General features: G+C 33.1%; 2 protein-coding genes across 2 annotated transcripts; both read left to right on the plus strand.

Annotated features, from left to right (window-relative positions):
* The first annotated feature begins 1,242 nt into the window (after window positions 1–1,242).
* On the plus strand, window positions 1,243–3,745 carry LOC144429795 (uncharacterized). The gene is made up of 4 exons (XM_078118003.1): window positions 1,243–1,351; window positions 1,458–1,715; window positions 2,300–2,564; window positions 3,094–3,745. The coding sequence occupies exons 1-4, from the start codon at window positions 1,243–1,245 to the stop codon at window positions 3,356–3,358; spliced, it is 897 nt and encodes a 298-aa protein (XP_077974129.1). The 3' UTR covers window positions 3,359–3,745.
* A 1,788-nt stretch (window positions 3,746–5,533) lies between these two features.
* On the plus strand, window positions 5,534–12,318 carry LOC144411732 (uncharacterized). The gene is made up of 5 exons (XM_078117897.1): window positions 5,534–5,676; window positions 5,993–6,238; window positions 6,325–6,585; window positions 7,176–7,404; window positions 9,946–12,318. Exons 1-5 carry the CDS (start codon window positions 5,622–5,624, stop codon window positions 10,247–10,249), a joined length of 1,095 nt encoding a protein of 364 aa, XP_077974023.1. The 5' UTR covers window positions 5,534–5,621; the 3' UTR covers window positions 10,250–12,318.
* The last annotated feature ends 1,279 nt before the right edge of the window (window positions 12,319–13,597 follow it).

Here is a 13,597-nt window from a genome sequence, read left to right on the forward strand (position 1 = left end):
TAAAGAAATTTCATTGAGATTTTTGTAGGTTTGGTATCTTATCTCGTAGCATAGCCTATGAAATAGTTTCCCCTTTTTTGAATAGTGATCTTGCTAACTCGTATGTCTCGTAGCATAGCCTATTACGGAATAACTTCCCCATTTCTGAATAGTGATCTTGCTTGCTAACTCGTACTGATCAATCAAACCAGTTTCAAATCTAGCTGGTTGCCCCATGATTCAAATGTCAGACTTATCAGTTACAAGGAAATGATCACACACCTACAAGCTGCAAAGATTATACATGAAACAAGTAGATCCTCGCTATGTTGTAATGATATTTTGCCCACACATTCAAACCAAATAATAAATATAAGTTAGTAACCATTACGTAGCAGCAACCAGATAGAGATGTTTCGCAGTCACTGATTCACATTAACAAGGAGAGATTCTGAATATAAATCAGAAGGTTGTTACATCAAGTGTTGAGGCAGGTCTCGTATTTTGTCAGTTAGATTTTGTCTTTATCTATGTTAGTACTGTTTAATGAATTAAGTGATTGAAAAAAAAAAAAAAAAAAAAGAGAAGTTTAAAGAAGCTTCTGAAGATAAATTCAACATGTGGAAACATTCAAAACTCTTCAGTTGCAAATGGTTGTTTGTGCAGATAATTGTTGAGATCTTACTTACATTAAGTTTAGTTACACATTCTGCTGTTACACAACCAACTCTGATGGGTATTATTAGTTGGTATTCGAAAGTTTTAAATTATTTACAATTACAGTAATTTGAAATTGTCTCATCAAATCATAATAAGTAACTTCTTTAAAATCAAATCGCGGACAATAAATTGAGGTTATTTAACTTTTGTTTTCAAAACATATTTCACATCCAGATTCAATATTAAAATATTATACAATTTTAACTACCTCGTCTTTCAAATACACGAATGTTTAAAAAAGGAATAACTAGGTTTTATACAATTATTCATGGATTCAAGAATCTGTAATACAATTGAAAAAGGATTATAAAATATATTTGATTTATAAATGTGTTTTAAAATTCGTAGTACTTCCAATTAAAAAAAATAAGTTATATAGCAAATGAATAACTTGATCCCTTTTCAGCATTTAGTATTGATCTGAATGAAGCAGCACCCTGCACTGATTGCTCTAATATCATACTTGGAACAGAGAGCAAGAATATCACATATGTCCCAAGTAATGAATACAACTGCAACTGTGATTAGACAACACCAACAAGTATGGAGACAGATCATGAAACTGCAGTTGTTCTGTTGTTACAAAATTATTCATTGCCAAAGACAACTGGTACTGGAATTACACGCTGCTCTGGAGAAATCAGATTTCCAAGTGAGCTATATTATCATACCACTCAACTATTACTATACTATTGTAATACACAGCAACAATTGTTAAAAACATTAGTGAATACAAAATTGTATCAATACATTTACAGGTACTGATTCTCATAAATGTGAATTTGCAATCAACTACTGTCTTGTATTTGCAACTGCAGTAACCATTTTCAATATCAACAAAATCAGAGAGAAAATTCCAGTTGCAAATCACACCTGTGATTCAATTATTCCATGGAATAAAGCTGGAGGAAGTCCATATGAGATACAATACTATGCAGCAAACCGTGCTGATTACTCAAAATACTTCACAGTACAATATCTTGTAATAGATTGCACACCAACAACATCTGCACTGAGTGAGTAATTTTTTTTTTATGCAATGCCTAATCATGTCTTATGCTCAAGTAATCACAGATATACCAATCTATAAAGAACCATATTTATCACACCCGGGTGAGGTGGTGGGATGGGGGGAACCTGAGATGTGTTACCTACAACAGGAGTGGGCAAGGTTTTTAGACTAGGGGCCAGAAAGTTTGCCCACCTAGAATGACGGACCATGTAATTATAACGTGAAAAGTTACATTTTATGAACGATACTTAGTGTTACAAAAGCAAAAGTGGAAAACAATAAGTCTCGTGCTAAAACTAAATTAATCGCAATCTCAACAAATTCCTTGAACTATTTTTAGCTAAAATATAAAAATTTAGTTTTAGTTTAGTTTAGTTGGCAGCATCAGGTGGGCCAAATTGAACTACCAAACGATCCGGATTTGGCCCGCAGGCTGTAGTTTGCCCATGACAGTCCTACAATGTCAACACAGTTTATGTGTAACACCTTAACCACTAAGGCCAGGCGACCATGCCCCTATTGCTCTTGTTAAAACCCTATAACTCAACTTTGGGATGTGAGAATCAAACTTTTATCACAAAATTTTAGCAACGGTAAGTGAGAAAGCAACAACTCATCAAAAAGATACATCATCTTATGAAACATTCCCAACCACTGAATCAACCAGAACCACTGACAACATTCAATGTTCCATTGAAGACTGTGAATGCACCAGCACCCAAGTATCACAGAATACAGAAGAATCAGAGAATACAGTACCAAACTATTCTCAAACATCACTGATTATTGCTATTCCAGTGTCAGGAATTATGGGTTTGATCATTGGAGCTTTGTTGATGTTTATAATACCAAGGTAAGCATAGATGTTATAAATTATATGAATACCATTTATGTTACTCAAGTATGTTTGAATACAAGATATCAACAAAGGATTCAACCCAGTACTGTTAAGTCAGTTATATTTCTATCTTCTGATTGTAAGACAATCAAAATTCTAACCCAGTCCAGTCTCAAGCTGTTAACCATGAGTTGACAAGATTTTGACCTCAACTCTCAACTCCACAAATATTAAAAATGACCACTGATTCTATCGCCTGATGTCCATTTTCTATTGAATCAAGTTTTACCAATCTAATTCAAAGTTTAAAAAAAAAAACTTGGTACTGTATCCAGATACTGTTCGATGACAATATTTTAACTATGAACACTGTGCTTTGCAAACTCATAATTTTAATAATAACTAAGTCCGACCATGTTTTCGATAGCAACCTCAAATACTAAATTCAAGTTTTTGTGTGGGGCGAAGTGATGTAATCAAGTGGATGTCAAAATTAGAAATGTTCAAAAATCTTTCATTAACTTATATTTCTATCAAACACCAGATATTGCAAATACAACAAGAAGAAACCAAAGAACAAAGATTCAATGGAAATGGGAAGCATTCAACATCAGCAGCCAACTGTCCATGAACGAACAACATATGAAAACTACACACCAACATCAGATGAAAGTGGATATGAATATTTCAATCAAGTCGATAAAAAGAATGAACAAATTGGATATGAAGTTCCGAATCCAGTTGATAACAAGAATGAACAACAATATGAGATTATAACAACTGGAAAGGAATATCAATATGACAATTGAAAGCTTTGACATATCTTTTTTAAAAGTCACAAACTATGCCACAGAAATTTTGTAACATAAATTTTGGCAAAAACATGAACTAAACTTTGATCAGCTCTCCAGAACAATTTAGAAATTGTTCGTATCTGTGATATATTCTTCAACAACGTTTTACATATTAAATTATATCAATTTACATTTGTCTATAATTAATACATTCAAAGAACTTTTCCATGCAGTGCCTTATCTGGGAAAAGTTCTAGCCCAAGCAGCCACTCAGCATATTCTACTAATATAGCAATCTGTGAGTGAGTGTGTGGACCAATCAAGATCTTTGCATGATAGTGTCTAGATCAGTGGCTTTCAAACCTATATGTACTGTAGCCCCTTTACAGCACTCTATATATCACATCGGCAAATAAAGAAGAAGACAAATTAATAACACATGGATTACAAACCCAATTACAAAAATTAGTACGAAAAGTTATCAATGTTGCAATCACAAATCATAATAAAACTCTGACTCCAATCAAAGCCTTATCTACTGAAATATGAATGAAATAAAATAACATAATTTTTTCAGTTTCCAACTGTACCAACTCCTTATTGTCAGTTGAAGGCAAATAAAAATGAATTTGATCTCAAAAGTTAAATAATCTACCAGTTATGGTGACTCAAGATATAGCTCCAACTCAAAATAAACACATGAATTCATTGCTTAATCAACCTACATTACTATAATTTAATTTAAACTAATAAACTGATAAGCAAAAATAATTGTCAGTATTACTAAAAAAACACTTTATCTTGCAATGTAAGAATATCTGAAGATGGCATACTTCATGATTGTCAGTCGACATTCTGACACTTTCTTCAACTATGAGTGATAAATCAACTACCTATATACCAGAATCAACGACGCTCATAGTATGTTATATAATGAATATCTATAATCAGCAGTATTTGATGAAACAATCATTCGTGAGCATTGCTAATAATTTTAGTTTCCATTATTAGTCATAGGGGGAAACTCGTTTGAATTAATTATCCAGAATTTATAAGTTTGGACATTATTAGCAGACTGAAATAAATAACAACAATTTACAAGATATGCAACTCAAGAGTACTGGTACACACTAAAACAGATATAATTCTGTAACGTTTCATCTGACCAAAATCAGACTTCCTCAGACAAGCAGTTTACAACAATGACAAGAAAAGAACAATCATGCGGTTTAAATGTGACGATAAATAAATTTGTTTGAAAATAACTGTGACCTAAATAATGAGTTAATTATTTATATTTAGAAACAGATTGTGACGAAAAAATACAAACGGACTCTTGAATTGCATAGTATGGTATTTTTATTCCTGCTACAGCATCCTTGCATTATCTGCATACGATTCCACTAGCGCAAAGGCATTGAGAAAGGGTTGGGAGTTAGTCTCACGCAACCTGTACTGATAATTTACAAGATATTCCAGTAATACGCAAATGACAATTTCAAGTTTCGTTTGGCTTCATTTTCCAGCAATGTGGTTGACAAGGGAATCTCACTTAAACTTTACAGTAGGTTTAACATCTCAAATGCTTTCTTTCAAAATGGCCTACAAGAGTATTTTCTCATTTCAGAACAGGACCCAGTCCTATAGTTGAGTAATCAGTACTCCCAAAGTATATGTACCAGGTTAGGGTTGGGCCATAATTTTATTCTGATTTTCTTATTTTAGTTTTATTACGAGTTTGGGACTGTCTGTGTTAGCCAAGTGAATATACCTCCTGCCCATACGATTCAGTCACTTTACACAACTTGATGTAAAGTTGGCGAACAAAATTAGTTACCTCCATATTGGTACATATACTACTGGAGCGCCGAGTAATCAATAGATATATCAATGAGTAAGTATATTAGCAATTCAAAATAATATCCATCAACAAAGAAATTCTTACACTCCTACAGAAATGACGAACATTACAAAATGTCAAGATAATACATGCCACAAGCAGATTATCACAATGTTGTAATGACATTTCGCCCACATTCTTAATCATAATATTAATATCAGTAATCATTACGTAGTAGCAACATAAAATGGTGTTTAACAGTCACTGATTCACATTAACAAGGAGAGATTCTGAAGCTTGTTACATTAAGTGTTGGGACAGGTCTTGTATTTTGTCAGTTAGATTTTGTCTATATCTATGTAAGTACTGAGTAATGGATTAAGGGATTGGAGAGAAAACAAAGAGAAGTTTAAAGAAGTTGCTGAAGATAAACACAACATGTGGAAACATCCAGAACTCTTCAATTGCAAATGGTTGTTTATGCAGAAAATTGGTGAGATCATAATTTCATAAATAGTTACAAATCAAGAAATAAATGTACATTTGTTAACCAAAAACATAATAGCCCAATGAATTCTCATCCAAAGTCATTAATGAAATAATAATTTTAATCTAGATTTTCAATATAATAGGATTGCTCCATTGTTTAAAAACTAGAATAATAAAGTTTTACACATTATAACTTTCAAATCCTGTAACAAGATAGAGAAAATATCAAATATATATGTATAAAATGTTTTTGGCTTTGTGAGAATGCAAAAATATTTGATGGATTTTGGAATGTGATTGAAAAACTTATTACTTCATAGCACTTAGCCTCAGTCTGAATAAAGCATTGTCATGTGCTGATTGTCCAACTACAAAACTTGGAACAGAGAGCAAGAATATCACATACGGACCAAGTAATAAATACAACTGCAACTGTGATTGGACAATACCAACTAGTATGGACACAGATCATGAAACTGCAGTTGTTCTGTTGGTACAAAATGTTTCATTACCAAAGTCAACTGGTTCTGGAAGTATAGATTGCTCTGGAAGAATCAGATTCCCAAGTTAGCTATATTAATATGTTTCATTATTACTATACTACCATACGCTATTCTAATATACGACAACAATTTAAAAAATACTTTTGCAGGCACTGGTTCTAATAAATGTGAATTTCCAACCAACTACTGTCTTGCATTTGCAACTGCATCAACCGTTTGCAACATCAACAAAATCAGAGAGAAAATTCCAGTTGCAAATCACACCTGTGATTCAATCATTCCATGGAATAAAGCTGGAGGAAGTCCATATAAGATACTATACAATGTAGGAAATTTGGCTGGTTACTCAAAATACTTTACAATACAATATCTTGTAATAGATTGCAGACCAACAACCACACCTGCACTCAGTGAGTAATTTCATTTTTTATACAATGCTTAATCATGTCTTATGCTCAAGTAATCACAGATATACCAATCTATAAAGAACCATATTTATCACACCTGGGTGAGGTGGTGGGATGGGGGGAACTTGAGATGTGTATCCTACAACAGGAGTGGGCAAGGTTTTGGACTAGAGGCCAGAAAGTTTGCCCAACTTGAATGACGGGCCATGTTAGTATAACGCGAAAAGTTACATTTTATGAACGATACTTAGTGTTACAAAAGCAAAAGTGGAAAACAATAAGCCTTATGCCAAAACTAAATAAATCGCAATCTCAACAAATTCTTTGAACTATTTTTTAGCTAAAATATCAAAAATTTAAAAATTTAGTTTTAGTTTGGTTATGGCAGCATCAGGTGGGACAAATTAAACTACCAAATAAGCCGGATTTGGCCCGCGGGCTGTAGTTTGCCCATGTCAGTCCTACAATGTCAACACAGTTTAAGTGTAACACCTTAACCACTAGGGTCAGGCGACCATGCCCATATTGCTCTTGTTGAACGAAATAACTCAATTTCGGGATGTGAGAATCAAACTTTTATTACAAAATTTTAGCCACGATAACTGAGCAAGCAACAACAACAACAACTCATCAAAAAGATACATCATCTAATAAAATATACTTTGACTCAACCACTGAATCAACCAGAACATCTGGCAACGTTCAATGTTCAACTGAAAATAGTGAATGCTGCAGCTGCCAAACATCACTGATCATCGCTATCCCAGTATCAGGAATTGTGAGTTTGATCGTTGGAGCTTTGTTAACGTTCATAATACCAAGGTAAGCATAGATATTGTATACAGGGATGGCCAATACCGAATAGTTCACTATTTCGAATACATTCGAAATTATTATTTTCGAATATGAAATTTCGAATACTTCGAAAATAAAATCCAGTAATAGAATCTAAGTGTATGAAGGAATTTTCATACAATAAACAATGGAATAACTTCTATCTACAACCTGGCTATATTACCAGGCATTTCATGTTTGCAGATTATTGCGATATATAGTTTATATAACATGAGTTGTATTAATTAACAGAATTAAAATAATACGACAAGGCATTTTAAATAGTGGTATCGGTGATGGATTTGAATGCTTGCGCAACACAAAATCATCCTAGTAAAACGCCCATACTTTTAAATACCAACCATTATCCAAATTATTTGTCAAAAAGCGGGATAAAGTATGAGTTCTTTTTCAGACTTGTGACAATTTTTTTGTGAGTACAAAAATACGGATCAAAAAGTAAATATATTCGGGAACTTTACCACACATTTTAAGTCCGCAGATCGCCGTTGTATGTTTGTGTAATAATACTTTTATTATTTTATAAATACGAAAATAGGGTTCAAAAACTATTTATAATCGGGTAGTTTACCACACATTCAATGTCCACAGATCACCGTTGTATTTTGTAAATACGAAAATAGGAATCAAAAATTAATATCAATCGCGAGTTTGCCTCACAATTTATATCCACAGAATAGCGTGATATTGTGCCCGAATATAATTAATTTTTGATTATTATTTTCGTACTCGAAAAAATTGTCACAAGTCGGAAAAATAATTTATACTTTATTACACATTCAAGTCCACAAATCGCCGTTGTATTTTTGAGTTATAATAGTTTTAATTTTTGTAAATACGAATCCGAAATTAATTATAATTGGGCAGTTTACCACACATTTCATGCCCACAAATACCCGTGGTATTTGGTATTAATACTTTCATTATCGATACTTTTGACCCTCATTATCTAAATTATTTTCCAGAAAGCGGGTGAAAGTATTTTTCTACTAAATCAACTTGTTTCCCAACTTGTGACAATTTATTGGATATCGTAACAATTACGGCTATAAATACCGTATTTCTCGGCTAATAAGCCTACATGGCAAATAGGACGATGTATATTTTTAGCACTCAAAAAAGGGGGTTTCCCATATAGGCCTCCAAGAAGACGGGTAGAAAAATTATTCCCTGTTGTTCAGTTATGCTAATATGCGCTAATAATAATGTTTAGAACCAGATCACGTTTGCTTAGTAGAATCATACTCACAGAATTAACTATTTTTAACAATAAAGCGGTAATTTTAAGTTAAAAATCACAATCATTTTGAACAATCTATAATTTTATAGGGTCAGAACAGAACCAGATCATGTTTGTTTGGTAGAACCATACTCACGGAATTAACTATTCTTAACAACGAAGCGGTAAATTTAAATTATAAAGCGGCAATCATTTTGGACAACCTATCAACCCGAATGTTGAAATAATTTTGGAATGTGATAAGTACCACACGGTATGTCCACGGGGTATTTCACAGCTGTGTTTCATGTCCCTGTCGTTTTCTGCTGAATCGGCAAAACCAAAGGGTCATAAATCACTTACTTTATCTCGGTGGCGGTGGCCGTGTTTTCTCTTTTAAGTAACGATAACCGGCCTACGATTAAATATCATGATTGGCAGACCCATAAGAACCAAATATAAGGTTTAACACAACTTATGCTTGAGAAGACTAATGCGAAAAATAAGCAGGCCACATAGAAATAAAATAAACATGCTTTCTCAATAAGGCGCCCCTCCCCCCAAAAAATCAAGCCAAAATTGGGTCTAGAAAAGCGACTTATTAGCCGGGAAATACGGTGATTGTCGATTTTTCAACTAATGGAAATGATTTTGTGAATTAAAAGACGAATGTCGGCAATGTCCAACAACGCAAACGTGCAAATGTGTCGCAACACTATGCGACGTACATTCGCGCTGAATATAAACAATCAAAATGCCGACTCATCTTCATTTAATACGTGAGAAAGCGTAAAAAGTCGTTTGAAGATTCCGGTAAAACGAAACACCGTGTTTACGGCGAAAAGTGACTACTATTCGTAATTATTCGGAAATGAGCCGAAAAGGTATTCGAATACCTTGATATTCGAATAATTTCGAATATTCGATTCGTTTTGGACAACCCTGGTACAGTACGAAAAAAAGATTACCGGCAGACTCCAACACCTGCCTCAGCACAGAGTTGACAAAATTCCAATTCAGGTTCGAAAAAAATTCAAACTCAAGCTCAGCTACTCTTGTATAATTAAATATTTGGTATGAAAATGTTACAATTTGCGAACTTCCAAGTTTTATGATATACTTTTTGACAGATTATTTTCGACTCTTGTATTGAAAATTTATAATAACTACAGTTTCAGATCCATTCCATCTAAAAATGCCAAGTAAATCCAGTGAGACAAAGAAGCAGATATTAAACCAAATACATATATGTATCAACTACGGTAACTTATATTTTAATCAAACACCAGGTATTGCAACCATAACAAGGAACCGAAAAACAAAGATTCAATGGAAATGGGAAGCAGTCAAAATCAGCAGCCAACTGTCCATGATCGAACAACATATGAAAACTACACACCAACATCAGATGAAAGTGGATATGAAGTTCCGAATCAAGTTGATAACAAGAATGAACAAAGTGGATATGAAGTTCCGATTCCAGTTGATAACAAGAATGAACAAAGTGGATATGAAGTTCCGATTCAAGTTGATAACAAGAATGAACAACAATATGAGGTTGTGAAAAGTGGAAGCCAATATGAAAACGCATGAATGAATGAAATAAATTCATCCAATACATTTGAATTGAAAAAAACTCACTTATTTCGGGGTAGAACCAAGTTATGGACTTCTCTCATAAACATTTATTTATTCAAGTTCATGTCATTTTGACCGCAATGGCATTTAGTAATTTACTTCTTTGAAAATATTTCATAGTTTATTGCACGGCTACTCAACTGGCGGACTGTGGTCCGAATCCGGACCTTTAGGGTATTCGATTCGGACAGCACCTAATGGTTTATTTTGGATCATTAGCCACACTTTTGAAGTTTCCTTTTATAAAATAACTTAAATAGATTTAAATATCCATGAAAAGAACTACTAGATAGCAATCGGAGACCGCCGACTTATCGAACGTTCGCAACTACGAAAGTTAGGGGATACCCCAAAACAGAAACTGTGGTTACGATTCCTTCACTATGACTCAATAGCGAAACCATGTGTCCCATCACTAATAGGCTTCTGTTCCGAGATATGATGTATTCACATGCAATTTGGAGCAGATTCAACTTCGCTTTTTGAGATATCGTGTAACATTCGAAAGTGTCTAACAGACAAACAAACAAACAAACAGACAAATACCTTACTGATAAGTATGATCTACCTTACTCAACATACTTACTGATCAAGATCGATAAGTAATAACACCATAATAATTTCTAGAAAGACCCAATCTGAATATTTTTGAAGTTTTGTATGCAAATCTTCGATAAAAATAGTTGGTTTATTGTATTTGAATATTCTGTTCATAGTTTTATTTATTATTTTTTCACATGATATAGGGTCATAGACATAAGGGATAGGATTAGGAGTTAAGCAGAAATATGAGATAAAGTTTCAACTTTTTACTCAAGATGACTATGAAGTAAAAAAGCGTCCAGATGCAATGCTCTGAGTAGGACTGTCTGTCCCACTTCTTACATATTTCCTGATTACCAGCGTTTAATGGAACTGTGCTCACCATGATGGCAAACAGAAAAGTTTTTAAATGAATGTGTTTTTTATTTACCAAAATATAAAGCCATAATAGAGGTTCCACTTTCCAAACTTTTTTTCAGTTTTGCAACAATTTTCCATGTTGTTTTACTTTTGGGTTTACCTCCTTCCAGATGTCCCTCTGACAGCATGACATTGAATTGTTTCTGACCCAATGTCAACTGCTATCTACTGGAATCTCTGTGAAAGGGATCGGGACCTTGCTTTGATTAAAGTTATGAGAAATATGCAATGCTCCTATAGTATTACTACTACTATGCAATTATATTATTGTGTGTTTACTGTTGATAGAAATAAAATCCTGACAAGTAACAAGGATAATTATTTAAATGAAACTATCCTGATTCGTAAATTCAATAATTCAAAATATGGAATATAATTACAGGGAGTCCTCGGGTTACGACGGTCGCGACATCATTGTGATCAAGAAAATCAGAGCTCTGGGCTCATTGGTTTTCGTTATTTACATCGTAAATGACGTAAATGACCAATTGCGAACTATTACGATTATGATTGAATAATCACTAAGCTCCAGTCACATGGTACAGTACAGTACTGTACACAGTTCCAGTGATACAGTACTGTACACAGTTTTCAGTGATACTGTTCGTCATTTTGGTTGTTTAAGCAGGTTTTTTCGTAACTTGTTTGATCGTTTTTTTTACTTTTGCCCTTTGTAATGGACTCAAAGCAAAAAAAGATGTTAAGATACTGTACAGTGTTTGCTTTTATCCATGTGATGTGGAATTGTTTTCTGTTTTTCTAATAAAGTACTTATTTACATTATTTGTACATTTTAGAAGTGTACAGTACCATACTTTACAATACAGTACAATGTGTATAGAGTAATTCATGCACTGTACCACTGTACAGTTTAATGTTCCGACTTACACTGAAATTCGGGTTACACCGAATCTCGGGAACGGAACTACGTCGTAAGTCGAGGACTCCCTGTATTTTCGAATCAATTTAAATATTTGGTTCTTCTTGGGAACTACCAGTTTCAAACTAAAATTTGTGACCGTTTCTGCATGTCATTTTAAACCTGTTCCATTTTCTAATATTTCAATAATTTTTTGGTCAAATCATAATTAATTTGCTATTGTTTGAATTTGAAATCAATAAATTTATTGTAAAATATTGAGTTTTTGCATATTGAAACAAAAATCTGCTTTTGAGAATTTGGATAACAATTACAGGCTAAATTACAACCACTGTCAATGTAGTGCCAAACTTAAGTAAACAATCCTTCCATAGGAGTCATAACTCATAAGTATAACGATACCAGGAAATGTTGTGATTACCTATTCGCCCACAAAGAGAAAAAGCAAGGGATAACAAAAATAATATATGAAGTGAAATAATTTATATCTGAGAAAGTCTAACCTTGGACAGACGAAACATTACAGAAATATATTGGTGTCAGTGTGCAGCAAGACTCAGGTTATTTATAATAACAATATTAATTTAATGTCAAACAATATTGTACTATATGTTCCTAACATTGTAGTCATAAGTATCATGACACCAGGTAATGCTGCAATAACCTATCCCGGCCACAAAGAACAAAAACAAGAGACTTACAACAAAAATAGTTTAAGAGAAATCATCTAGGTTAATTGTAATAATAATACTAATCGAATGTAAAATATTATTGTTCAATCTGTTTCTAACATTGGAGTCATGAGTATAATGACACCAGGTAAAGTTGTATTCGCCCACAAAGAACAAAAACAATAGACTTAAAACAAAAATAATTTAAGAGAAATCACATAGGTTAATTGTAATAGTAATAATAATCTAACCTATCCCGCCCACAAAGAACAGCAACAAGAGACTATACTATATGAAGTAATGAAATAACAACTATTGGATCATAAGAAAGAGTGTGAGCTTGGCTATTGCAGCTGTAAAGCAGTATAGAATACGTATGTATGAAGTTTATAAGAAAACCTGAATGGAATTTGATATTATTCAAAAACCAAAAAAGATGAAATCAATTTGTGGGAGCTTATATTCGTTTTAGAATATCTCTTTACTGTAAAAATTTACAAATTAAAGCCCACAAATTTTCAAAAATTACTCATATAAATAGTGATATTCAAAAATACAGTACCAAATACATTCTTTTATCACTCAGTTATCATACTAATGAAAATTAATAAGTTGTTGTAAAAGCAGTCAATGATTTAAACTGATTGAAGGCTCAAAAGACAGAAAGCTTAATGCAAGCAACAATCTCTGGATAATGGATAACATTTATAGGTGGATTTTGGTCATTTCAGGTGAGTTCTGAGGGATTTAAAGAAGAAAAATGTGAATTCTTTTTTATTTGTTATCCTA

The sequence above is a fragment of the Styela clava genome, chromosome 11, assembly GCF_964204865.1.
Source record: "Styela clava chromosome 11, kaStyClav1.hap1.2, whole genome shotgun sequence".
Classification (NCBI taxonomy): domain Eukaryota; kingdom Metazoa; phylum Chordata; class Ascidiacea; order Stolidobranchia; family Styelidae; genus Styela; species Styela clava.

Excerpts from the sequence above, each read along its gene's own strand:
- LOC144429795 (XM_078118003.1), top strand. The coding sequence starts at position 1,243 with ATGGAGACAGATCATGAAACTGCAGTTGTTCTGTTGTTACAAAATTAT. Across the intron at positions 1,716-2,299 it reads ACCAACAACATCTGCACTGA|CAACGGTAAGTGAGAAAGCA; the intron begins GTGAGTAATTTT and ends ACAAAATTTTAG. Across the intron at positions 2,565-3,093 it reads TTGATGTTTATAATACCAAG|ATATTGCAAATACAACAAGA; the intron begins GTAAGCATAGAT and ends ATCAAACACCAG.
- LOC144411732 (XM_078117897.1), top strand. The coding sequence starts at position 5,622 with ATGTGGAAACATCCAGAACTCTTCAATTGCAAATGGTTGTTTATGCAG. Across the intron at positions 5,677-5,992 it reads GTTGTTTATGCAGAAAATTG|CACTTAGCCTCAGTCTGAAT; the intron begins GTGAGATCATAA and ends ATTACTTCATAG. Across the intron at positions 6,586-7,175 it reads AACAACCACACCTGCACTCA|CCACGATAACTGAGCAAGCA; the intron begins GTGAGTAATTTC and ends ACAAAATTTTAG.